Source organism: Caretta caretta, chromosome 8, assembly GCF_965140235.1.
Source record: "Caretta caretta isolate rCarCar2 chromosome 8, rCarCar1.hap1, whole genome shotgun sequence".
Taxonomy (NCBI): Eukaryota; Metazoa; Chordata; order Testudines; family Cheloniidae; genus Caretta; species Caretta caretta.
Window position 1 is genome coordinate 64,355,654 of NC_134213.1, and position 26,742 is coordinate 64,382,395.

The following is a 26,742-nucleotide window of genomic DNA, read 5'->3' on the forward strand; positions in this document are numbered from 1 at the left end:
AGGAGAGAACAGATAGCGAGGGGCTCGAAAGGGGGTCCCATGAGTTTAGAAAGGACCATGTTAAGGTTGGATGGAGGGACTGGGGGGGCGGGAGTACGGGAACACCCTCTCCAACCCTTTAAGGAACCGTCCCACTATTGGATGAGAAAACACCGAGCCCCCCGAGAACCCCAGATGGAAGGCAGAGATGGCCACCAGGTGCACTCTAAGTGAGGACGGGGTTAGCCCTTGCTGCTTGAGGTGCAGGAGGTACTCCAGGATGGCCTCCACTGGGGCCTGGCCCGGCCACATCTGTTGGGGTTCACACCAAGACGAGAACCTTTTCCACTTGGACATATAGGCCACCCTGGTAGAGGGCTTTCTACTGCCAAACAGAATCTGCTGCACGGGAAGGGAGCACTGGCTCTCCAGGGCGTTTAGCCACAGCGCCTCCATGCTGTCAGGTGCAGTGACTGTAGGTCGGGGTGGAGAAGCCACCCACCGTCCTGCGTAATGAGATCCCAGTGTAGGGGCAGAACTACTGGGGCCTCCACTGACAGCTCTAGGAGCGATGCATACCAGTGCTGCTGGGCCCAGGCTGGGGCGATGAGGATCACCGCCGTCCTGTCCCTGCACACCTTGAGCAGGACCTTGTGCACCAAGGGGAGTGGGGGGAAAGCATACATCAAGCCCCCTCTCCATGGGATTGCAAATGCATCCGCGAGCGAGCCCGGGCTACGGCCCTGGGATGAGCAGAACCGCGGGCACTGGGCGTGGGCCCTGGTGGCAAACAGGTCTAGCCGGGGAAACCCTCACCAGCGGAAGAGCGAAAGCATGATGTCCGCCCTGAGCATCCACTCGTGCATGTGGTACGACCTGCTGAGGGAGTCTGCCAGCTCGTTTCGTACCCCCAGGAGATAGGATGCCTCGAGGAACGAGCCCCGCCCTGCTTGTTTATATAAAACATGGCAGTAGTGTTATCCACCAGAACTGTCACGCTGTGACCACTCAGAGTGGCGTGAAAGGTCTGGCAGGCGAGACAAACCGCCCTGAACTCCTTCACATTGATATAGAGCGACCGCTCTGCTCTGGACCACAACCCCTGCATCATGAGGTCCCCCAGGTGAGCCCCCCATCCATGGTCTGACACGTCCATCACCAGTGTCAGGTCCGGTTGTGGGGCGGCAAAGGGGATGCCTTCGCAAATCACAGGGTGGGACTGCCACCACAGCAAGGAGTCCAGCACATCCCTTGGGCTGTCACTACCAAGTCCAGGGGGTCCCTGCCTGGGCGGTACACCCGAGCGAGCCACGCCTGCAGAGTCCTGAGTCTCAGTCTGGCATGCCTGACCACGTGCGTTCATGCTGCCATGTGGCCCAGAAGCCACAGACAGCACCTGGCCATTGTCATTGGAAACTGGCACAGGGAGGCCACCGCTTGTTGGATAGCCCGGAATCGGGATACTGGAAGGCTTGCCCTGGCCTGCACCACATCCAGGACCGCCCCTATGAATTCCACTCTCTGCATGGGCACGAGCGTGGACTTGGGGATGTTGACCAGGAGCCCTAGCTTGCGGAACAATCTCAGGGCCACCTCCACATGGCCCCGCACTTCCGCCTCGGATCAGCCTGCCAGGAGCCAGTCATCGAGGTACGGGTACACCCGGATTCTCTGCCTCCGTAAGAAGGCCGCCACCACCGCCATGCACTTTGTGAACACCCTTGGGGCCGTGGCTAGACCGAATGGGAGAACCGCAAACTGGTAATGTTCTTGGCCCACGGTGAAACATAGGAACCACCAATGTGCTGGGTGGATGGCGATATGAAAGTATGCATCCTTCATGTCGAGGGCAGCATACCAGTTCCCCGGATCCAGGGAAGGGATGATGGTGCTCGTGAGAGGGGTCCCTGAAGAGGGAGGGGGAAAGAGGGTGGGAGTGAGGCAGGGAGGGAGGGAGGGAAGAGAATTGCAGTGAGTACCCGTTCCGCACCGTGCATAAGACCCAATGGTCTGACGTAATGGTGGACCATGCACGGGAGAAACGGGACAGGTGGTTCAGGAAACAAAGGGACGGATCCGGTGACTGGTCTGGTACACTGTCCTCGAGCACACCTTCAAAAGCCGGCTTAGTGCCCGGCTGGGGTTTGTGCTGGCCTTGGTTCTGGCCCGGCGCATTATTGTTACTATTGTTGTTGCGCCGTCACCTGTTATCCCTGCCTCGCTTACGGAAAGGCTCATGCCTATGGCAAGGTTGGTACTGGCGTTGACGGGGAGGCTGCGGCTTAAAGGGCTTCCTCTGAGTTGCCGGGATGTGCATACCCAGCGACTTAAGCATAGCTTGTGACTCCTTGAGGCTGTGCAGCCTCGTGTCTGTCTGGTTCAAGAAGAGCCCAGACCCTTCGAAGGGGTGGTCCTGGAGTGTATTCTGGACCTCGGGCGGCAGGCCTGACTCCTGAAGCCATGCCAAGCACCTCATTACCACCCCTGACACGATTGTTCTCGCTGCCACATCTGCCAAATCCAGGGAGGCCTGGAGAGAGGTCTTGGCTACTGCCTTGCCCTCGTCCACCAGGGCCATGAACTCCTGTTGGGAACCTTGCGGAAGGTTGTCCTTAAACTTCCCCACCGCGGCCCAGGAGTTGAAATTGTGCCTGTTGAGGATGGCCTGCTGGTTCGCAATCCTCAACTGAAGGCCCCCAGATGAGTACACCTTTCTGCCAAACAGGTCCTGGCGTTTCGCCTCCTTGACCTTAGGGGCCGGGGACTGCTGTCCATGGTGCTCTCATTTGTTTACCGCTGAGACTACTAAGGAGCATGGACTTGGGTGGCAGAACAGGAACTCATAGCCCTTAGAAGGGGCAAAGTATTTACGCTGGAGGCCGGGGTCTGCCATATAGTCTTATAGTTGGACTGAATGGTCTTAATGAGCGGGAGCGCTATTCTGGATGGACCTTCAGGGCACAAAATGTCTACCATGGAGTCTTCCTAATCAACTGTCTCCTAGGCCTGCAACCCCAAGTTCTGGGCGACCCTGCGCAGCAATTCCTGGTGGGTCTATCGGTGGAGGGCCGGACACCTCTGTACCCGCCACCGCCTCATCCCGGGAAGACGAGGAGGTTAGCTGCTGCTTGACCCCCTCCGGTTGATCCTCCTGCTTCCCTTCTTCTGTGGAGGGGTCTCGGCTCAGGCCGGGGCGGGAGTCCATGGGATGGCACTGGACTCGGTGCCGGTTTCTCCCATTTACCCTGGGGGGATGCTGGAGGCCTGGATACTATAGCCTCTGTCACCATCTGGCATCGGTGTGGGGGACCGGGACCGCTGCACCAAGTAACTTGCCCTGGACGGGGCCCCTTGGTGCTCCTCATAGGCTCAGAGGGTCCAGAAGGGACAATGGTCTGGCAGCCCTCATTGGGGTTACCAGCCCACCTGAGGGTCCCTGCTGTCTGGGGCCCGGTGTGGGTAGCTGTAGCAGCCAGAGTCGGAGCTGGACTGCGGTGATGCCAATCGCGAAGGCCATGGCAGTGCCAATGATCTGTGTCGGCGGGAGAACGAGCAGCTCCTGGCTGAGCGGGAGCAGTATTGGTATCAGGACCAGGACTGGTGCTGGCGTTTCCTGGACCGGGACCGTCTGTGGGAGTCCTCTGGTGAGGGCAGTCTCAACTCCTCCCAGTGCCAGTCTCTGGGTGGTGCCGGAGAGCAGCATGCACTTTCTGGTGCTTCCTCGCACCGACCCACTGCCGGTGCTGCAACCTCCTTCTGGGCCGCTGGCAACTGTGAGTCCGCGGAGTTGGAGCTCCACCGGGACCAACTCTGGGAGCAGTGCCGGGATGGTATACTTGAGTGGCACACCATTGTCAGCTTACCCCTCGACGGCACCCGAGGCATGGGTGCCAGAGGGTTCTCCCCATATGGGCGGGGGCTCGCCACCGACAGCTCATTGAGGTCCTTTGCAGCCTCAAGGGTGCCAGGCATAGAGGGCTGATCCGTTATGCCCTTGAGCCCATTGTCCGCACTGAGCTCACTTAGGTCTGGGCCGGTGGGGCTTGTGCTGCCAGGACCACCTGTGTCAGCGCCGGTACCGGGCCTTCCCGCTCTTATTGGCGCTCGATACCTTGGGAGGTACCGGCCTCCTGTGCGGGGAACGACCGCGCCTTCCTTTTGGCTGCGCCGGGGGCTGCACCGCAGAGGACAAGCGGTGCTGGGGCCTAGCCTGGTGCTCTGGGGCCGACAGTTTACGGTGCTTAGCAGGTGCCGGGTCTTTCGACAGCTCCGGGGCACTACACACCGAGGAAGCCTGAGCCGGTGTCAGGCGCTCCAGGCCTGGCAGCTGCAATGTGGCCTCCATCAACAGCTGCTTTAAACGAAAGTCTCTTTCTTTCCTTCCTTGTTCTTGGCTTAAACGCCTTGCAAATCCTACACCGTTCAGTTTGATGTCCGTCCTCCAGGCAACATACACAGGAGTCATGGGGGTCACTAACTGGCATAGGTTTGCGGCACATGGCACAAGCCTTGAAGCCGTGGGCCTGCAGCATGGGTGCTGGAAGCCTCCAAGCACTTAATGATTTAAGTGTCCATAATAGGTATGTTAACGAACTGCTAACAGCTACTCTAAAGGCTAAGGGACTGCTCTTCTACGAGAGAGAGAGAGAGAGAGCGCGCCACGGACGGTAAGAAGGAACCGGAGGGGGTCGGGCCGGCGGGGGTATATATGCACGGCCCAGTGGCGCCACTCGGGGGGCCCCGCTGGCCTGACGGGAGCCACTAAGGGGAAAAGTTTCCAACGCTCGTGCACGCGGCGCGCGCACATCTAATGTGGAATGGATGTGAACAAGCACTCGAAGAAGAACTACTGCTTTCAAATTCTCTTGCTCCGGACACATGTAACATGAGTAAACCCTCAGTGGAATACTATAGGGATCATCACTCAAAGAAAAAGGAGCAGTTGTTGTGGAAGGGTGGGGGGTGAGGCTATGGAGAGGAAAGGTCATCCTCCAGTTTTGGAAGTTGCTGTATCTTGCCTGACATCTGACTGATCCCAATGCATTTTACCAAGTCAGCAGCCTACTATATATGGTGATTGGAGACATCTACATTTGCTTATACACTCGCCAGTTTCATCCATAGCTTTAAAGACAAGAAAAATAAGTTATTTCAGAAAATAAATGGCCTTGAATACAGACCCAATCCATTTTGTAAATGACAAAATAATACAAATGTACCTGTCAGTTCTATGTACTGTCAAAGGAAAGGGGCAAACACCTGACCAAGTACCCACAATTGACATTTTAAAAAAATACTAGGTTAGCAAGTGCTTTCTTGATCTGATATGTTTAGTATATGGAGTTGGGTTTTACATTTGTTCAGCAAGATAAGACATAAATGCAACTTACTGCTACACCATGGAGGAGGCAACCAGCCATTCTTTGTGCATTCAGCTGTATCTTGGTCATTATTAGTGTGAAATCCACGATTACACGTAATTATAAGGACATCACCATCCCTATATACATTCCTTTGAGGTCTGAATCTACCATTAACAACTTCTGGAGGATCACATACAATTTCTAATGAGAATGAGACAAATACATTTTACAAATGAAAATAGGCCAGTAGGCTGTACAGTCCATCAGCAATTACTGTAATTTATCTCTGAATAAAACATATGGAAATTGCACAGGAGGGAAGATACAATGTTCCCTACTTTTACTGTAATGCTGTTTAAGAAGTTGCCAAATAGAATGTGGACGTACTGATTTTTAATTGAGCAATACACATACCACAGCTGTTCAAAAATTTTCATTCAAAACTATTGCTTTTAAATGAGAAATGGTCTTTTTTCTAAACCAATTACTTTCATAAATAAGGTTTGGTTGTGTTTTTTTGGTTTGAATTTTTCCAGTTTCTCATAAAAATTGAATATTTTAAATTTTGGGTTTTTTTCTCCTTTCTACTCCCATTTTCCCCTTTTTACTAAATACAATAGATTTGAATGGTGTCAAGGGCTTTTTCCTCCGCTTTTTCTTTTTTTCATCTTTGTATAGTTACAGAGTAGAAAAATCAAAGTTGGAGGAGTTTTCAAAATTTCCAGAGTGGAAAAAGTGAGATGAAACCCTGGAGATTATGCATTAAGATTTAAAAAAAAAAAAGAAGAAGGAGGAGGAGGATTGATGGGAAAAAATAACATTCAAAATATTGAAATTAAAATGTATATATTTTATAGAAAAAAATGAAAATTGCTCTATTTCAAACCCTGCAAAATGGTAAAAGCATCAGCTGTCAACACTTTTCACAAAATTGCTTCTGCATTTTTCACCCAGCTCTGGTAAATATGCTGTGTCAGGGCTGGTAGCATAGAAATTGAAAGGACATTGTGTTATCTGTAGTTACAAACTGTTACATCCAGCACTTGACCATACTATCAGAGGCAGATTACTGTTTTGTGGGGCCCTGGGCCAGAGCAAGTGGGCCCCACCCCTTCCACCTGCAGTCCCCCCCACCCAACCGGGCGCTCCTGCCGGGGAGCAAGGTCAGGGCGCAGGGGCTTGCCCAGCTCTGCCTACCCAGTGCTCCTGCCAGGGAGAGAGGACGGGGCACGGGTGCTTTCCCTGATCCCCAGCAGGAGCTCTGGGAGGACGGAGCGGAACGGAGCACAGGGCTGCCCATTTTTCCAGGGCCCCCCGAATAAGCCAGGGCCTCTGTGCATGGGCCCCGTTGGCCCAGTGACTAATCCATCACTGCATGCCATCTGTACACTGCTCCCACTCCCAGCACTTTCATAACCAATAGCGACAAACCAAGCTCCAGGCACAAACTCGGTTTTCCCATTATAGACCCAAGTTCTGTTATCAAAAGAGGGCTGAGCTGCTCCGAACACTGTTGCTGAGAAAGCCTCTGAGTAGTGCCATTAAATACTCCATGTATAGATTCAGTAACATCTGAAATAGCCTTAGATTTGCCTAGTTACAGACAGTAACTCATTTACACTTTTAAAATTGTTGTACAACAAATTAAAGCCACTTGGTTATTAAATTAATTTGAGGGGCCAGAGTGGAGCAGGGAGACTCTGCCTCACAGTGTCTATTAGCCCCTAAAATGTAATTAGCTTAACACAAGTCCAGTCTGGAAGGCTTTCCCCACTGCACTGTAGGGATGAGAGCAAAGAAGCAGCTCTTTCACATTCACATATTCCTATCATTGCAGAGTGCCCTCTATTGAAAGCAGGATATTTGAGATATCCAGTACGGCCCATCTCCACCTACCTTTGCATTCCGGATAGACAATTGGATTTCCATGGCACTGCACCATAAAAGTAGATTGAGATAAATTAGTTGCAAGTGCATATCCTGGTTTGCAGCGAAGCTCAAGAAAATCACCACGTTTTAGGTACATCCATTGCAATATGGTCTCATTTGCTCTCCCATTCAACTCTACCATCTGGTTTTCCATTTCTTCCACTGAGATAGCACATGGCTCTAAAAGAAGAAAAAGGTGTGGTTGTCTTGGTAATGCCCCAAGTAAGCACATTGAGGTAATGTGTTTACACAAGTGATGAGTCTGATTCAGTGAATCTCTCCATAAACCTCAAAGCCTAAGAAAGCAGTATCTTTTTTTACCTAAACAAAGTGGTGCTTTTGTCCAATTCCCATTGTCACAAAACGATCTGTTCTGTCCTTCCATTGCATAAAATTTTTGGCATTTGAATTCTACAAAGGAGCCAGCTGTGTATCCTTTTTCCAAGAAAGTAGTTATGTCTCCATTCTCAATAGTAGGTGGACGGCTACAGTTTTTTCCTCTTTCTAAAAGGAAAAAATGACAATTATAATCATCTTATGCAAAAATGGTTATGATGTAATTTTTTGGCTTTGGTACTGCACGTGGAAAATGGCTCCTTGTCCAAGATTAGGGAAACCACTTGTAAAAACCTCATGTGGCTGAGCTAGGCACAATGACCAAAATACTAAGGGCCTCATCCTCAGCTGGTGTAGAGCAGCACAAGGTCTATGTACCATTTATGCCCTACCTTGTGCTGCCCTCTGAACAGCAATGAATTCACCCTGAATGAGGCAGGAGCCCTGTGGAAAATACAGTATACCATCATGTAAGTGATGCCTACAGAGGGTGATGCAGTGCCTCGTGAGTGATTATCGCTAATGGAAGGGGCGGGTGTCACAGTCCAGAACACTACATGCACCTACTTGACTGTACACAAGAAATCAAATAAAACTGAGAAACTGAATTATCAAAATACAGTGCAGATTTACCAGAGATACATAAAGGTAAATCCATGTGCCCATTAACACACTTCCTGACTGAAGAGGTGGTGAGGGTATATCCTTCACTGCACATAAATTCCAGTGTGTGGTCACTCTGAATCAGCTGTGCATGTCTTTGGCCATTGGACAGAAGCAGATTTTTGGTCTCCAGTTGCTGTTTTGTGAGGCTACACGGTGCTAAAGAAAAACCAGAAAAAATGAAAATGATAGAGCCTGATTTTTCAGTGTCCTTCATCTTGCGCAGCCATTTACCTGCTCTGTAGTGAGTCACTGCAAAACATGCCCATTCTGCTTTGTACTCTTTCTCTGCAGGGTGTAAATTGTTTGTAAGATGCAAGGCAGTGGGGAATCAGACCCATTATCTTCATCAAGATATAGATTAAAATGTATTTCTAACAACAACGAAAAAATTCACATTGCTGAGAAGGAAAAAAGAGGTATTTCTAAATGTTAATTTAGATGTGTGTGTATATGTATATACATACATACACACACAAACACATAATGCAGTGCTGCCAACTATCATGATAGATCTGTAGTGATATCCGGGGCATTTTTAAATCCCCAGTTTCAGGAGTCAAGTGAATACAGAGGAATCCCATCTTTTGTTTAATAAAGTAAGTTTCTAGTCAATTCAATTATTTAGAAAAGCTCGAAAACACGATCCCAGTGTACCTTAAGGCTCAAAAAGCAGAAGGTAAATAAAAATACCCAAAAGGTAGTATTTTTTTTAATGAATTTCATTATTTTTAAACTAGTCTCATGAATTCTGGAATCTTGGGGTTAACAATACTGAATAGATAGCAGGAAAATAGGATTTTACCAAGAAAGTATTATCTCAACCATAACTAACACATGGGTCACTAGTTTGATACTATATTCAGTGATAGGGCACTAACAAATATATTTATCCACATATACAAAAGAAAATTTCAAAATACTATGTATATCTGGGAATGTACCCTCGTCCAAATCTAGTAGCCCAAACTCCCACACAAAATTAACAGGAATACTTGTGGCACCTTAGAGATTTACCAATTTATTAGAGCATAAGCTTTTGTGAGCTACAGCCCACTTTATCAGATGCATAGAATGGAACATATAGTAAGATATATATCTACACACACACACACACATATACAGATAAATTGGAAGTTACCATACAAACTGTGAGAGGCTAATTAGTTAAGATGAGCTATTATCAGCAGGAGAAAAAACTTTTATAGTGATAATCAAGATGGCCCATTTAGACAGTTAACAAGAAGGTATGGGGATACTTAAGGAATAAAAGGAATATATATATATACTATAAGTTCCATTCTATGCATCCGATGAAGTGGGCTGTAGCCCAAGAAAGCTTATGCTCTAATAAATTTGTTAGTCTCTAAGGTGCCACAAGTACTCCTGTTCTTTTTGTGGATACATACTAACATGGCTGCTACTCTGAAACCGGTCATATAAAATTAACTATTCACTCAATAAAACAGAAATCATAACCTTAATTTATTACAAATGACAAGGAAATAAGTCCTAAAACAGAGAAATCCCTAAAGAGGAGAAACTGATGATGTATGTTTATTGGCAAATGGCAAGCAAGGGCCTGCTCCTGCAAACCGGACGCATGCACGAGATTCCAATGAGGCCAATGAGACTACTTACATTCGAAGAACTTTTGTGAATAGGAATTGCAGGAGTGCATCTAGGGCCTGCTCTTGCGGCTGGTGAAGTCAGTGGGAACCAGATTGGTATAGACTTTGTCAGCAAGCCCATTTGTTCCTCCATACTGTAGCTGGTATTTTCCAGGACTTGCTGAAATTAGCCATTTCTTGATGGAAAGGCCTCAGCCGTCCCATTCCTACACTACTCAAAGGTGCATCAATCATATGAAATGAAAAGAGGCACTAAAAAGTCATCAGAAGAAATAGAAGTTCTAAAATCCTACATCATACACACTATATACATGAAGACTTAGACATGGAAAGGGCAGGGTAAAAGGAACAGTAATAAATCAATAAAATTAATTCCTGCTATACTTACCTGCCAGGACTGAAGTTTGGTATTCAGTAATTTCCCCTCACAGATGATAACATCACAAATACCTAATATAGGTGTTTTAGGTGTTAATAGTGTCAAGAGATGGCAACAGTTATAGGAGAAGATACACAGATCACTGAATTCAGGTCTTTGCAACTTAACAAGCATTTCATCTCATCAATTAAATTCAAGGGGTTGTCAAAATCAGCAGTAGGCTGAGCTCCAAAATCCCCAATGCTGCATTAAGAATAAATGATTTCTCATTAGAATCAGTCTCTTACATTTCCAAACCTCACTTCAGTACAAGTGAGCACAGACATTGCCTCGTGCCAGAGTACGTGTGTAAAATCAAATCACTCACCTGCACGCAGTTTCTACGTAGTCAGGAGACAATCAAAGCCATATTAGGCGGTGTACAGTGTTTGGACGGTCACATGGATGTGACACAATAGCTTACATGGGTCTCTAAGCAACATACCATTATGTGCAGATTTATGCAATAACCAATATACACATCCGTCTGGTTTGTATATAACTTTGTCTAAGTCAAGTAGCCAGGATTTCAATTATCTGAGGTCCTAACAAGTAGCATAATCTTACAGTATCCCCTAAAAAGATGAGACGCCCCTGTACAATACCAAGTAGTTCTAGGATACTTTGCTTTTAATAAGACTCCCTCTTATACAGTGTAAGTAAAAATATCACATATGTTCAGTTTCCTGAACATTACAGTGCTAAACTAGCAGGGTATCAGCTAATTTGTTTAGTAAACTATATTAAAAGAAAATCAACTCACAGCCCCTCTCTAATAACAAAAACTAATATAAACAACAAGGAGTCTGGTGGCATCTTAACGACTAACAGATTTATTTGGGCATAAGCTTTCGTGGGTAAAACACCACTTCTTCAGATGCAACACTAATATAGAATTCATGGACTTTCTAATAGAATTTTGGAATTGTAATCGCTTCCATGCCTATGACAGTAATGCATATGTAAAAAATAAACAATAGTTAGTTGGACCTTTGCAGGGATGTTGAATATCTCACTTCTTTACACACCACAGCTGTAGTATGTATATAGTGCACATCCCCAGGTTTATCTAGGCATATCCAGTTAGCACATCCCCCTCACTCAGTGGCTTTTTCCCTGCTTTCAGGGGAGGACTTTTAGCAGTGAAGCAGGCCATGATAAATGGAGAGATGCACCCCTCTGTACCCCTTTCCAAGGTACAGCCTTAGGGGGCCCATCAACTCCTATGATGTCACTGAAATGAGGATCTTGATAAATATTATTTGCCAATTTCTCCTAATGCTGCAGCCCTCTTCTCTTTGTTATGATGATACAATGGTGTTTCATCGCCATATTCTTTGTTATGGATATTTTTAAACCTTGCCTCCAGTATTCAGATCCTGTGTTGTTGCTCGCATTTAGGGTTATTAACAACAGAAATCTTGGAATTTGATAAAATGGAGAAATGGAGTAATATAAATAAATAAATTTAGATGTTCTTTTGTCTTGTTATAAAAGAGACCCACCTAATTTAAATTTCATATTTGAAACTATTTGGTGATCTGCAAAGATCTCATCAATAGAAATTCCTAGGGACCAGATATGGCTTGAGCCATAAACCAGATAGTTGGATCCTAGGATCAAGTGTGGTCCATCGGACACAGGAATCTGCCCTGAATTCTGGTACCACTACCCTGGTCCCTCATAGTTGAGGAGCATTTGAATTCATGGGTTTGATTTGGGTCCATCTCTACGAAAGAACCAACCTGTGGGAAAAAGCAAAAAAGCAGTTCCCCTCACCTAAACACTGTGGTGCAGGTTTCCAGGTTTTCCCACTGCATGTGATCCATTCAGTTCCCATCAGGCTGTATCCAGGATTGCACTTGTACTGCACTTTGTCACCTTCTCTGTACTAAAACCAACACCTGGAACTGCTCACTACACAGCAAAAATACACATAGCAGAAAGAGGAGGTCTAGAGACGGGCAACCATGATGAGGAGCATGGAAAGAGCCAGAAACCTGGGACAATGAGGAATTTATTAATATGCTACATGGTCCTGCTCCAAAGAAAATCTTTGTTCAGATCCACAACAGTATTCTCTGAAATGGGTAAAAGCCCCTTTGCAATTCTTCCATAAACATCCTTGTAATTTAGAAGAAAAAATGGGATTATGAATATAACCAATGGAGTTAATGTCGGGATACAGTCAAAAAGTAGATGAGCAGGAGATGAATTGGGTCTCATATGTATAACAGGGTTGGGGTGGAAAGCAGCATACAACAATAAATATGGAGGTCTCGCTGCATTATATAATGTGGGCTCCAATATTGACCCCTCTTTTATCCCATTTGATGGTCTGGTCCTCGTTTACCAACTAAATTGATACATGCTGTCCTTTCTTCTGTAGGGTGGATTGCACAATGTCTTAAAGATGGATGGGTCCTTTACCAAAGTGTTTCCATGAGTAATTTAATGGTTGAAGAACTCTCTACCTTTGTCACTTTGGTCCTTTCTTCCTGGCCATCAAATGAGCATTGTGCTCATGTATGGGGCAAAGATTTGTGGTTCATATGGGGAAATTTACAAGACTGAGGAATCCTAGGATTATGTCTGGATCTTTCTTTAATTGTTTCTTCTTACTTTGACGAGTCACAATCTATTGTTTCGGAAGGTGTCAGTGTCATAAATAAAAGAACTTACTGCCAGCATCTGATTGTATTTAAATCATAAGGACATACATTGTATGTAAAGCACTAGAGCAGAAAGGTTTCAGAACTCTTTCTACTGACTGTTGTTGCCTTAGGTATCTTGGGTTTCTTCCTGTGGTCCCTTTTCTCCACCCTACAGAAGAAAGGAAGGTACAGGGAGAAGGTGAACTCACAACTCCTGTTAATGTAACATTCAAAGAATAAAGTACTAAAGCTGAGGGGAGAACTGATGAGTGAGTATTCAGAACTTATCAAATTGAATTTTTCTTGCATGTATCTTGTAATATTATATGTTTTAAACCTTTCTTTTGAAGTGAGACGCTGTGGCTACCCACAGTTAATGCTCTGTCTTCTAGATGACTATTATGAATACTACAAAGAACAAACCTTTCCAGCACGGAACAAGGACTGGGGTGGGGTGGGCTGGCAGGGGGGAGAGCAGGGTGTCACAACACTGCTCCATTCTGGTACCTACACCTCCCTGCCAAAATTGTCATCTAGGTACATGAGCGTCTCTTTAAAAAGACTCCTCCTCATATCTGGCAGCAGCAGCAGCATTAGAAGGAGCCAGGGCTGGGAACAGACCTTACGTAGACAGGTTGAGGGATTTGGAGAGGGGTTGTTCTTTTCTCTCCTTTTCCTTCCTCCCCAGTGCTGGACCCTCAATCAGCATCTCCATCCTTGAAGCAAAGGGATGGGGATCAGCTTGGTCTTGGGATCTCTCTGAGAGTAAGAGTTGCAGAGAGGAGCTCAGGTCTGGTAGGTTTAGAATGATCAATTATCACCTGTTGTGGTAGAGACCCCTGGGAGGGGGTATGGTAGGCTGAGAAATCTTCTTAACAGGAGCAGAGACTCTTTAGTACTTCGGGATATTCAGTTGTAAGGGTGGAAGAGAAAGTCTCACAGAAAGGTGAAATGACTTCCAAAGTTCACACAACAAGTCAGTGGCAGAGTTGGGAGTAAAACCCAGGTCTCCTGATTCCTGTGCCTGCGTCCTATCCACTAGACCAGTGTTTCTCAGCCAGATGGTTGTGACCTCCAAGGGAGGTCACAAAAGACCATCAGAGGGGTTGTGAGGTGTTGAAAATGTTATCATCTAAAACAAAGGAAGTCTTGTTCCCACATTTCCCGCACACCCTCACCTTCAAGGTCAAATATTCTCTGTCAACATCTTGAAACGCACACACACACAATGTATATAGGCTGGGTACTTGGAAGATTGCTGCTGGGATGAATACTAATTGCAGGGCTGGGGAGGCAAAAAGCCATGTCCATAAAGTTTTTTTAGCCAAAGAACAGCTTTCTCAGGCTAGTTTTCTCAAAGCTAGAGCCTTACTACATGTAGTGGAAAGCTTTGATTTCCAGTTGGAGAAACCTGTAACCTACACCCAAGTTTTCTTGGTCTGCTACTCAGAGTGTTTCATGTAGCACCTATAAATGTATTACAGTCTTGCCACCCTGTTCCCTGGCCCTTCAGAGAGTCTCCAGCCCTGTTTCTGCCACCACTCATCACAGCCTGATCCCAGACATGAGCCAGTTCTTGCTTCCCTTCTGCAGCCTTGCACCTCAGCTCCAGACCCCAGCCACCTCAGCATATGGCCCAATTCTGAGTCCAGTCCCAAGTCAGCCCTTCTCCTGGGATACCTTCTTGCCAGATCTACACTAGCTTTTCCACTGTTATTCACTGAGGGCACAAATCACCTCCTCTGACGGTGCTGAAACTCTGAGGGAAGGGGGTCCTGCTTTCCTCCATGAGACTTTACCAGGTCCACCAGCCCCCAAAATGCATCTCCACACTGGACCTGGGAGCTGCACTGAGCACACATCCTGAGATTAAAGCCTCTCCCTCTTCCTGGCCTGTTCCAGACTCCCCTGATTCAGCGGCCCACCTCGCTGCCTCCCCACACTCTTAGCGGTTTGGAATGCAGTTCAATCCTGCAGTAGTTAAAATGATAAATGCTAAGAGTTTCGCACTTACAGCTTTGTGCCCTCAGTGATTAACAGTTTAACCAGTGAGCGGTTAATCATTTAGGGTGGCTTGGCTAATCATCACACAATCATAACTTTTTAGCTTAAAAAATGAAATTCTAATTGGTTATACTAGGCCTGGGACTGTAATTGGCACTGTATGGATTTTTGAGCATATGAACTATTCTGTCTTACAGCTAGAAATGGCAGAAATATCATGTGGTTTTTCCTACTTTTGCTTTTAGAAAAAGACTTTTTTTTGAGGCCTGGATGCTTGAAAAGTTTTTATTCTACATTTGAAAAACTACCTGAAAATTCCCCTTTGATTAATTACAAAGTTGCTGCCAGGAATAACTACTGCCCGTGAAAACTTAGAAGAGAGGAGTGTGTCAAAACAATATTTATAATTGAATTCTGTCTGAATGAAATAGTGTCATAAGTATGCACCGTACTTTACAGAGCTCAAACAAGGACAAGGTCCCTTCTCCAAAGAGCTTACAGTCAAATTCAGACCATCACAATGCACAGGATAGCAGTTCTGGTACCAGGAGAGTAGGCTCAGAGACATTGGTGGTTACAATGAAGTAGAAAGTGACAATGGAAGAGGTGAATTCCAAAGAGGGGGTCTGAAGTAGAGGACCCTTTTTGCACAGAGTGAGCGGCTTTCCCACTGAAGGGAGTGTCTTGATAAGAGGCGCAAAGCCACAAGAAGCTCACACTTCAATCACAATATAGTTGCCAATCACACCTTCCTGGCACTCATGACTCATGCAGGTGGGTGAGAAAGGGTTAAAAAAAATATTCAGGAGGTCAGAATTTTGGTCTCGAGCCTCGTTCTTTGCTCCCAGGCTCTAAGGGGCATGGTGGGCTGTGGAGTCAGCATGCTTAGCTCTTGGTTAGGATCTCGGCAGGAGGGAGCAACTTGTTTTTCTCTGTAGCAAATCTTCAGACTCTGAGGCCAAGTCAGTGATAAGTGGGTGAATAATGACTTAGCATGAAGCCTTAGGGGCTTGGGATGAAATCCTGGTGCCATGGAAGTCAATGGCAAAACTCCTATTGACTTCTGTGGGGTCGGGTTTTCACCCTTGGGTAGCAGCTGATGAGTTGGGAATGGAATTGCTTCAAGAGCAGTCAGAGGATACTTTAAAGAAAAAAATGCCCAGTTGCTAGAAAAGATGCCCAGTTGCTAGGTGCACTTAACCTTTTTGCCTTTATGAAAGTGTTCTGTCAGTCATTTGGAAGATGGTAAATTTATATGTCACTACGGGAAAACCTACCAAGAAGGCGATGACATTTCATGAGTGTGCGCTCATGGTTATAGTCCTGAAAATCTGCACACCGAACTTATATGCACAAAGAACGACTGGTCACCTTCTCCAAGATGCATCCATAACAGTAAGCAGCATTTATGTTCTATTGTGTTCCTGTTTAAAAACTCGAGACATGTTACTATCTTGGTCTGCCTAAAATAAACACCAAAATACCAATTCTAGCAGGTGACTCGTCATGGTAATGTACATTTCTGACGTGAGCAACTGTGCGACCATATTGCTGTGATATTTGCCCTTCCTCACCCAGTCCGTCCCTGCTGTTTGTCACCCCCACTTATTGTGTCATATCTAGTAGTTAGATTGTAAACTCCTTGGAACAGGTACCAGGTATTTCCTCATCTTCCGTGAAGAGCCAGTTGTACTTTTGGGTGCAATAAATAACAGTAATAATGCTCAGCCTGCAGCTGTTTCTCCTTATCCCCACCCCATAGCCTGCCTCTGCTCCCCAGGCTCCTCACCCCACTGCAGTTCAGTCAAGCTACTTCCTCCTCCAGCCTGACTGAGAACCAGCAATGGGAACAATGAGAGTGCAGGAGAGAGTCTCCCTGCTCTCAGTTTTGGCTGCTGCACCACAGTGGCCCTTCAAAGTCGGGAGGAGCAATTAGCAGGGAAGTCCTGCACAACACCTGCAGCCCTGGACCATGTGCAGTGCAGACAGAATCTTGAGAGAATGTATCTGTCAAACTCTAACAAGTCTCTACTGTGCAAACTGAGATTTTCCTATGCTTATAACTTGGCCAGATTTTGGGAGCACAGAAAAAGTCACATCCCTGACACCAGGTGAAAACCCCAACCAGATTTCAATGTCCTACTCCAGAGAATGTGGGTGCTAGAGCTCCTTAACAAAAAACTCTTGTAAGAATATTTTAACACACGCAAAACAAAATATTTCTTCCTCATTTCATTCTTGTAAATGGCTGAAATGTCTATTTTAACCGAAACTTTCCAACAAAATTCAAACTGAGGAAGACACTCAGCATAGACAATTTCAGCCAGAATGATTAAAGTTTGACAAAAAGTTATAAGCAACTGAAAACTAGGTCTTATAATGGAAAGTGTTGGGCATCCTATTAACAGGTGTCACTACTTGAGCCGTCTATAAACCAGCCAAGTTGTGACATTTAGTGAGGAGCCCGTGTCCAGGACATATACAATCTGATGATCTGACTTATTTTATTTCTCACCCCTATAAGCTTTTCCTACCAATCAGGAAGTGACAGCTTTCGAAATTATTGCATAACAGCAATTGGAAGGCGGAGCCACCACTTCAACACACTTCACAACACCCAGGGGAATGTGCTACAACCATGTGAACAGATAGTATAAGGCACACACTTCTCCTGTCTGGTAGGATGCTATAGGAGGCTTCTTGTGACACATCTTGGAATAGGTAACCAGCCATTTTTTGTGTATTCTGCTGTCTTTTCCCTGTTGTCCAAATCAAAGTGAAATCTACAATTACAGTCTGCTCTGATTATATCCGCTTTTCTGAACACTCTTTTGAGGGCGGTAGTTTCCATTATTCACTGCTGGAGGATCACATGCAATTACTAAAGAGAAACAGACAAACAAGTTTAACTGGAAACAGGACATTGGATTGTAAATCCCCTTCAATTAACATTATTTATATCCATCTTCTTTTTTTTTTTCTAATTCCAAGGATTGCATTGTAGAAGCATTTTCTGCATAAGATTGTCAAAGTGAGATCCGTGTGGACTTGATGAAGTCGGTAGCTCTTCTCCTACCTTTGCTGCTGGGCGGATCTGCTTAGGATAAATTTATTTTATTGTTTAGGTGGGGCGCAGGTAGTTGTTATCATAAGTGTCATTCTGATTAGGATGGAAAAGCTATATCAAAAAAGGAGAGTCTTGCAGTGAGACCAAAAGTTGGACAGATATGATTTGTCTAATCTCTTCTGGAAGTTCATCCCATAGCTGAAACCCTTTCACCAAAAGTGCCTTAATAGCTCACACACACTCTTAGGCTGGTAATGGCATTGTCCCAGAGGAGTGCAACAGTCTTGCCATGTCATAAATGCAGATGTGATTTCCAGTGTAATTGGGACCTGCTCTACTGGTTTTGTGATCAAGATCAGGAGACCGGGCAGAACCCTCCCTGCTCATTTCAGGTGGAAAGTCTACCCCTTCCTCTAAACAGATAAGCTGATTTAATTGAGAGTAGACCCTGGCAGGATTAATCCTGAGGTCAGAAATGCTGAACATAATCCTTAGTATTCAAAGAAACAAGGGTCTTACAAACAAGACTCCTTCACTGCTCTACCCTGATTTACCACAGACCAGGTCCACTGTAATAATTAGGTTTCAGATGGATCCTCCTTTCCCACCACTAAACATAAATAGCCCTTATCTACTCAGGAACCCGACAGTGTCCTGGAAAGTCATCACTCCAAAACATATTTTACTATATGACATCGTGGGCATGGACAAAGCAGGTCTGGTGTCAGAAATTAAAATGCCCACTCGCTCTATACGACCTATTGCACTATCTATAAGCATATGTAAGGTTCCTGTCTCCATTGTATCTATAAATCAGGCCCACATGCCAGAGTGTTTTCTTCCATCCATATAACACTAAATCTGGGAATGGTACAAAACACAATTTCTAAACAAACCAGAAAACAATGAATATCATTACAATTCACATAGCGTGACATAAATAAGAGACATATGAATATATGAACGAATTTCATCAACTGTTCTGATAACAGAAGTAACACATACAGAGGTACAATGAAGGCTCACCAGCTTTTGCACTCTGAACGCTGCTATATTTTGAGGGATGCACTCAGCCCTGTTTCAACAGGCAGTAGCTCTGACACGTGGAAATATTCTCTAGCACTACCCAAAAATGAGACTCAATTCACACCTTTTGCCTTCAAAGATTTTCATTCACTCTGTTGTTAATGGCTTTCTCCTGTTTACTGTACATTTGATTGTTTTGCCCTTGTAAAGCGGGGTTGGGGATGTCTCCACTATTAAATGACGTGAGCTGAAGTTGTATATTTGAGAGTTCACTGTAACAGCACTTGACTATGTGCAGCATTGAGTGTATTTAATATCACCCACACCAGGGAAGAGTTAAGCTAAAGTGTTGTTGAATATTTGGCTCCTTTTGCATCTTACCTTGTCCCTTAGCAGAGAAAGCCCAGAGTATCTGAATGATGATACAGCTCAGCAAAGTCATTCTGAGGGTTGACCAATTAAATCCAGTACTTGCAATGGCTGATGTTGAGTTCTGTGCTTCTCTGCATTCTGTCCTCAGCAACTGCTTTTGAAGACTGATCATGCTTTCTACTCCCACTCAATACCTCTCTCTATCACCTCTCTTTCAACATCAAGATACCAGAGATAACATGTGTAAACTCCCCTGGGAATACTGTCCAACTTGGGTTTTTTTCATTGCCCTCTATGATTCCATGGAATTTCTCCCCTCACAGTATGGTGTGGAAGATACTTCTGCTGAGACAAACACAAGGTATCAACTACTCAGAGTTCAGAGACATCCCTCATGATAAACACAGGTTGCTTAAGACACACTGTTGGTCTTCAGAAAGCTTAATTATGCAAAATGAACAATTAATTCTTTACCACCAGGGTTTAAAGACTACAATCTGCTCACCTCGGGGATCATGCAGAGTTTCTGTGGGTCCAAAGACCAGGCATTTTGAAAGGCTGGAAAGGGAGTTCATGACTTATTCAAATGTTAAAAGAGGGATTTCCTGGCTTTGGGAAGATTGAGAACCACATGTCCAAAAAGTGTTTGGTGGAATTTTCAAAAATTCCCATTTAGAACAATAATTGACGTGACTACCAGATTTTATAAATCATCTTTCTTCTTTCTTCAGAACCATGCACTATATACAATAACTAAACTGATATTCCAACATGCCTGACTATTCCATTTGGCACAAGCATTTCAAATAAATGTGGCATAGTGAAAGACTTTGGTTGCTGAAGTTGCTCCAAATTAAAAACATTTAATTTGACTTGAAATGCCCTCTTTGTTAATGTTTCCAATTTGCTGAAATTTTTCAGAATTCTTGGATTCCATTTGCCCTTACTGAAATGTTTTTTTCCAATTTTTCAGAACTGCCAGCCAACCAACCAAATCAGTTCTTCACCCAGCTCCAATTCAATCATGTCGGACTATTTCATCTGGCACATGCATTTCAAAAAAGCAATGTGACTCTCTGAAAGATTCCAGTTTGCAATTTAAGAAACCTTGATAATCATCCCAGCACTGCCAGATTTGACCTTGTACCAACTCCCACTTACTTTACCTGCCACCAAGAAGAGCAGCAGAGATGCACAGCAACATAAACAGGTGTACTACAAGAGGAGACAAACACATAGGTTACTCAGACCAATGGCTCTTCCACAAGGGAACAGGGGGATTTTTTTGGTGTGAGCACTCACTGAGGACTAGCCCAACCATGTACTGTTCAGCAAAGAGACATCTATGTGCGAGTCTGAGCCTGAGCATTGTACTGTCAGGCCAAAAACCACTCGCTCCACAGAACTGAACTAAACAGCTAATATTCAGAGACAGGTACAGTAAACAAGCTGAGTACTGGGGGAGTTCAGGGATATGAGTTTTGTGTGGTCTCTCCCCATCATTTGTTCTGAACCAGTGCACAAAAAAGCATAATAAGAACCTGCCATTTTAGAAAGCAGAGTCTTTTTCTGAGGGAGGTAATGTATCTTGGAAATCCTTGAATGAATTTACTCCAAATTTGCACCATATGCTCTAGTCCTACACCTGAAATGTCACAGCAATTTTCAAGGCAAACTCCCTATGCGTGTTGATTTTAGAGAACTTTGAAAAATTGCCCATAAAGAGAAACTCTGATTCAGCCTTAGATAGGAGTTGCCCTATAACCAATGTTCAGAAGCCACAGATGTTCTGTTTTACTAAACAGCCAAAAACACAAGCTGATCAGAACTTTTTGGTGATTACCCTGAATGTCAAACACCCTCCCTTCTTCTCTATGGCATTCCCTAGGATCTCCTGGATTCCAAAATATAGTTCCTGTCTCTCTTGCTTTATGAAGGCTCCCTTCTCTTGCACATACATCAGTTTTTGATTAACAAGTTGCTGGGTCCCTCTCTTTCTGAAGGTGGCAGGATCTTGAGGATACTTGTATAGGCCCAGTGCTTTCCCCTCCTCAAAAGGTAGCAGGATGAGGTATAGCTGGGCTGGCAGGTGCAGTAGACAGGACAGTGATGGTATATCTATACTAGAGTTTTTACCTCAAATTAATTGATTACCAATTAACTAAAGCTAGTAAAAGTCTGTAAAAGCTAGCCTGAACTCTTCTCAAACATCTGTCCCAGAATACTAACATGCTTTGACCTAAGCATCAGTCTAGGCATCATTACCTCTGGTTAATCACAAACATTTGGGAAGTGTCCAAACCACCCTTTATGCTTGCATTAAGTCCCTGGAGTAAATTAGCAGTAAAAAACTCGAGTGAAGCCAAGTCTTGAGACATACATTTTGGCTGTGGAGGATAGCATTGTGCAAGCATAAGTGTTTATCAAACATTGATCAGAAGTTCATTGGTCAAACAGAACTTTGAATTCTGGCGAGAAGCAGCACTGTATGTGCTAAATCATGTTTTGAAGGCTAGAGAGACAAAAATTGTCATCATGGAGGCCTCTCAGGTAACTTATCCTGGGGTTTGGAGTAGAGTCAGCCACTCTTCCACCTAAGAAAGGACCAACCAACTTCCACCTAAGAATCTTACTGCTGACAACGGTGTTTCTGACAGACACCTCTTCACAAAGTTTGCCAGAGTCCCGCTCAGTAACTCTGTCCTTCAGTGAAACATCTCCATGACTATTTATGTGGAAACTTTTTAGGTAAAGCAAAGAGTCCAACCCCAAAAATATGTATTTTATAAATAGAATGAACAGAAAATAATAAAAATAGCTGCAAAAGAAGTAAACTAATACAACATTAAGGATGAAATTTCCATTACACACAATTTAAAGAATGCAGAATTACTGAGATGGCTAGTGAATTTATTTGTATGTTTGCTTTGAGAGCAGAAGGATGGCAGCAGCTGAAGCAAGGGGGAAGGAGTGACCCAAGAACCTCTGGATGCCAACTGGTAGTGGGCACTGGAGTATATAGGGATCCCCTAAGTTCACCAAAAGAATGTCATGTAAGGTCTCTAATGAGAGCCTGTGTCACTCTGGTCATCACAACTATTGCAAGGTATATGTATGGAAAATATGTGAGGAGTTACATATATACGGTAAAAAGTATGTTCCCGAGGACAGTAGCTAAAATCAGGTCACTCAAAGGTAGTGTGTCTTGCGACACACTCCTCCAGGCAGGAGGTGGGAGACACTCATCTCCAGGGTGAACCATTGTGTGTTTTATGTCATACTGTAGGAGTCTATTAGCATTCTAAGTCAAATGCTTCTGAGTAGCTGGAGGAGACTTCAGAAGGAAATTATCAGAAAGAGATAAACAGTGGGGAGAAACCTATTTTGAGGTGAACATAAAAGGTCTGTGCTGGTATATTGGAGGGTGCACAATGACACCATGGCATTCCTTCAGTGTGTGAGGACATTCTGGCAACAGGCTTAATCTGATGACAAAGTGTTTGAACCAAACTGGTTGAAAACGCTGGGGAAAAAACTTGGGGTACATTATCTTGTAGGAGTTAGGAGAATGCCTTGTTAGTTAGGTTTACTCTCTAGAAAGCATGTTTGACGACTTTTTTATGTAACCTCTAACACTGGTTTTTAATTGAATCTTTATTCTTTCTTAAATAAATTTCCTTTTGTTTTATAATTGAACTCAAGCACTGTGAGTAATACAGGAGCAGTGGGCTAAGGTAAAATTAGTAAACTCACATACACTGTTCCTTCGGAAACAGAGGAGCTAAGATTTCTGTGGGTATCCAGTGATCAGGGGCTGGATACCACATGGGAGCACTTTGAAGGGACTCAGGGGCTGGGGTGCACTTGTCAACCTGTAAGGCAAAGACAGGGCTGGTGTAGCCCAAGGGCAAGTGTTAGGGAGCTAACATCCAGCTAGTAAAGGCAAGACTCCCTCACGCTGGTGGCAGGTGATAAGGTGCCTCACAGTCTTGAGTGGCCCATGAAGTGTCACAGTGGTGTAGCTGGCAGGATCAGTACACTGTTCTCTAGCTAACCAAAAATCACACTCCAAGTACTTATAAATCAGATTCTGAGAGATTCAAAAGAAAAATTGGATGCAAATAAAGAGGAGGTTATGGGTTGTTATTTTCTGTTTGCTGATTTGGGGTAAAGGAGATAAAACAAAAGAAAATATAAGATGAGTAAGCAGGATAAACAGCAAAGAGATTAGACTGATCCACCAAAAGGGACTGAGCCCAAGGGTGGAACAGGCTTAGAAGACCAGCATGACACAGTTCTTGGTGCCGTAGCCATGTAAAGCAAACTGGATGAGATAGAGGTCCAGAAAACAGAGATAGTGGAGTGGACCAAAAGGCTGGAAATGGAAGCTAAAAATCAAAACCTGGAAGCAGAGAAGCAGAAACAGGCAGTGGACAGAGTAGCCCACCAGTGAGCATTGGAGCTAGAAGACAAAAGGTGTGAAGCCCAGGAAGCAGAAGCCCAAGGTGGAAAAAAAAAAAAAACCAAGAAGAGGCAAGAAAGAGAGGAGAGGCTGTATGCCCTGAGCATACTGGAAAAACAAGGCCAGGTGGCCTCAGCCCCCGGGTGCTCATCCTCTCCAGAGATCCCACGGGTGGGACAAACTGTGCCCCCTAGCTACAGGGATATACTGGAGACTATTTAACCACCTTCAAACGGATCTGCAGTGTACCCTGATGACTTGAGAATAAATGCTTTCCAAAATGACTGGCAAAGCTTTGCAAGTGTTTAATGATATGGATGTAAATGCAGCTATGAGGCATGGTATTATAAAAACAGTTTCAAATTACACCAGCATCATATTGCCTCAAATTCAGAAATCTCAAAAAGACTGATAAATTACATCACAGGGAATGTGAGCATAAGATGGTGGATTATTTGAGAAAATGGATAAAGAGTAAAGGGGCAGATTCCTTGGAAAACCTGTAGATCTGATTGCTCAGGGGCAGCTCTTTGAAGTCCACTCCGAGGAAGTGCGAACCACTGTGTAGGAGAAGCCTCCAGCATCAGTGGAAGCAGTCACTGAAATAGCTGCTGTGGTACATACAAGTGAGACTATATAGTGAGCACAAGCTCCAAAAGGAAGGGCAAAAACCTGGAGTAAAAGGATGTTCCTGATTTGTCCCTGGGGTGAGAGTGAAGTCCACACCACCCCAGTAACTGCCTCCTTTTAGTAGCCCTAATTGTCAGACCCCAGCTCAAAAAGAGGGACCAAGAAAGTATCACTCATGTCGGTCCCCTGATCACATGAGAAGGGAATGCACTAAGTACACGGGGGTCCCAGTTCAGTCCCTGATCTGTTCCGGTTAATGCAGCTTCCCCTGTTCAGAGACTTCAGTGGTGGCAGAGAGAGTTCTGGTTAACTTTGTCAGGTCTGACCTCCTGGAAGTAGACAAAGAGTTCATTAAAAAGGCCAAAATAAATAGTAAAGTGTGCTAGGGCTGATGAAATACTGGTGCTCAGATTTCCCTGGCTAGGAGAGATGTGATTCAGGAGAGGAAATAAAGCTACTACATGTTTTAGGACAGTTGAAAACCATGGTGCCTTTAGCCTGCATCAGATTGGAAAGGGAAGGTTTAAAGTGTACTTTGAAAGTAAAGAATTTTTAAGAATTTGATGTGTTCGTTGGGAATGATAGGATATATCACTTCCCAACGCTGTTAATATTGTGACCTGTACTAAAGGGGAATGCATCTCTGAAGCTACATCTACAATGCATGCTTCTTTCTGCAACATGTAGAGTACATACTCAGGTAGCCCCCTTAGCACGGGTTTACGTAACAGCGTAGGTGGAGAGGCATGGCTTAGGAAAGAAGAATACAGACACACCTGAAGGAGATGGGTATGTATCAGCTGTGTCCCAGCTAAGGACTCTGGCAGTGGGGAAAGGCTCCAGCAGAGAGGAAGCAGCCAGGAAAGGCTCTGGCAGGGCTCTCCCTGCCAGTTCCTTTCCTCACCACAATGAAAGGCTCCAGCAGCAGGAAGCTGCTGAAGCCTTTCCCCCCACCACAGCCTTTCACTGACATGTGTAGCTACACACTGCAATGTGGACACAACCTGTTTTTCACTGTGGCTTGTAGCTACATGTACCATCCATGACGCTGAAGATGTGTAGATGTAGCCTGAGTTACCAGGAGTAAACTCTGAGGAGGTCAAGGCAGGTGAGGGGAAGGGGAAACCTCCGTCCCCTTAGCAGCAGAGAATAGCAACGGCAGGGGAGGGGGAGTCTTCCCCCTACTTGTGACAGCTCTCCTTGCAAGCCAAATGGATTTTACTGCAGAGCAGGATGCCAACCGCCCCTCTACCCCCAGAAAGCATGAAAGTCACAGTCCTCAGTAATGCCCCAGAGAAACAGGAGGATGTTCTTTATAGAAGAGGGAGGGATGTACAGAGAAGCTCTGGTGCACTGTAGTGCTAGGGAGCCATGTAAACTATTGATTGTGCCCACTAAGCATTGTGCATTAATGTTACGAGCCCACAGTTGCCCTTTTGCAGGTCACTTGGGATCAGAGAGGACTTCTGAAAAATTCAACAAAAATTTCTTTTGGCCTATTATTCAAAATGAAGTAAAGGTATACTGCAGGACTTATGACTTATGTCACGCAAGGCTCCCTTGCCCCAGTACCAGTAATCAAGGAAGTATTTTTCAGGATGGCCACAGCCATAGGTGCTGGAACTAGTGGTGCTGGGGATGCTGCAAAACCCCCTGGCTTGAAATAGTTTCCATTATATACAGGGTTTACAGTTTGGTTCAATGGCTCTCAGCACCCCCTGTATACAAATTGTTCCAGCACCTCTGGTCACAGATATCATTAGGTTATGCTCTGCCCAACCCAGAGGGGGGAAAAATTATATTGGTTGCAGCTGACTTTGCCACCAGGTACCCAGAGGCAGTTGTTCTTGTCTAATGTGGAAGCTAAAACAGTGGCTACAACTGTTTGCTATATTCAGCTGATTAGGTTTTCCAAAGGAGATCCTGCCAGATCATGGATCAAATTTCACATCCCAGGTAGTTAGTGAGTTATGGAAGATGTGTGTGGTAAAGCAATGGAAAACAGCCACATAACACCCTCAAGCTAATTATTTAGTGGAGAGGTTCAATGGGACCCTAAAATTTATTCTGGAAATATGTACAAAAAAAAGAGGGCAAGCCGCTGGGATGTAATGTTACCTTTTCTATTATTTGCTTACTCCGAGGTACCCCACTTATCCACATGGTTTGTTTTATTTGACTTCCTGTATGGGAGAAAGGTCAGAGGTC

General features: G+C 44.9%; 1 protein-coding gene across 1 annotated transcript in view; it reads right to left on the reverse strand.

Annotated features, from left to right (window-relative positions):
* LOC125641848 (complement factor H) overlaps positions 1 to 19,780 on the reverse strand; it is a 34,563-nt gene extending 14,783 nt beyond the window's left edge. The window contains exons 1-5 of the mRNA XM_075131546.1: positions 19,452 to 19,780; positions 8,241 to 8,429; positions 7,593 to 7,775; positions 7,239 to 7,451; positions 5,370 to 5,543 (exon numbers count right to left, since the gene is read on the reverse strand). Coding sequence (XP_074987647.1) covers positions 5,370 to 5,543; positions 7,239 to 7,451; positions 7,593 to 7,775; positions 8,241 to 8,429; positions 19,452 to 19,614 — 922 coding nt within the window. The 5' untranslated portion in view covers positions 19,615 to 19,780. The remainder of the gene's footprint in view (positions 1 to 5,369; positions 5,544 to 7,238; positions 7,452 to 7,592; positions 7,776 to 8,240; positions 8,430 to 19,451) is intronic.
* Positions 19,781 to 26,742: the final 6,962 nt, after the last annotated feature.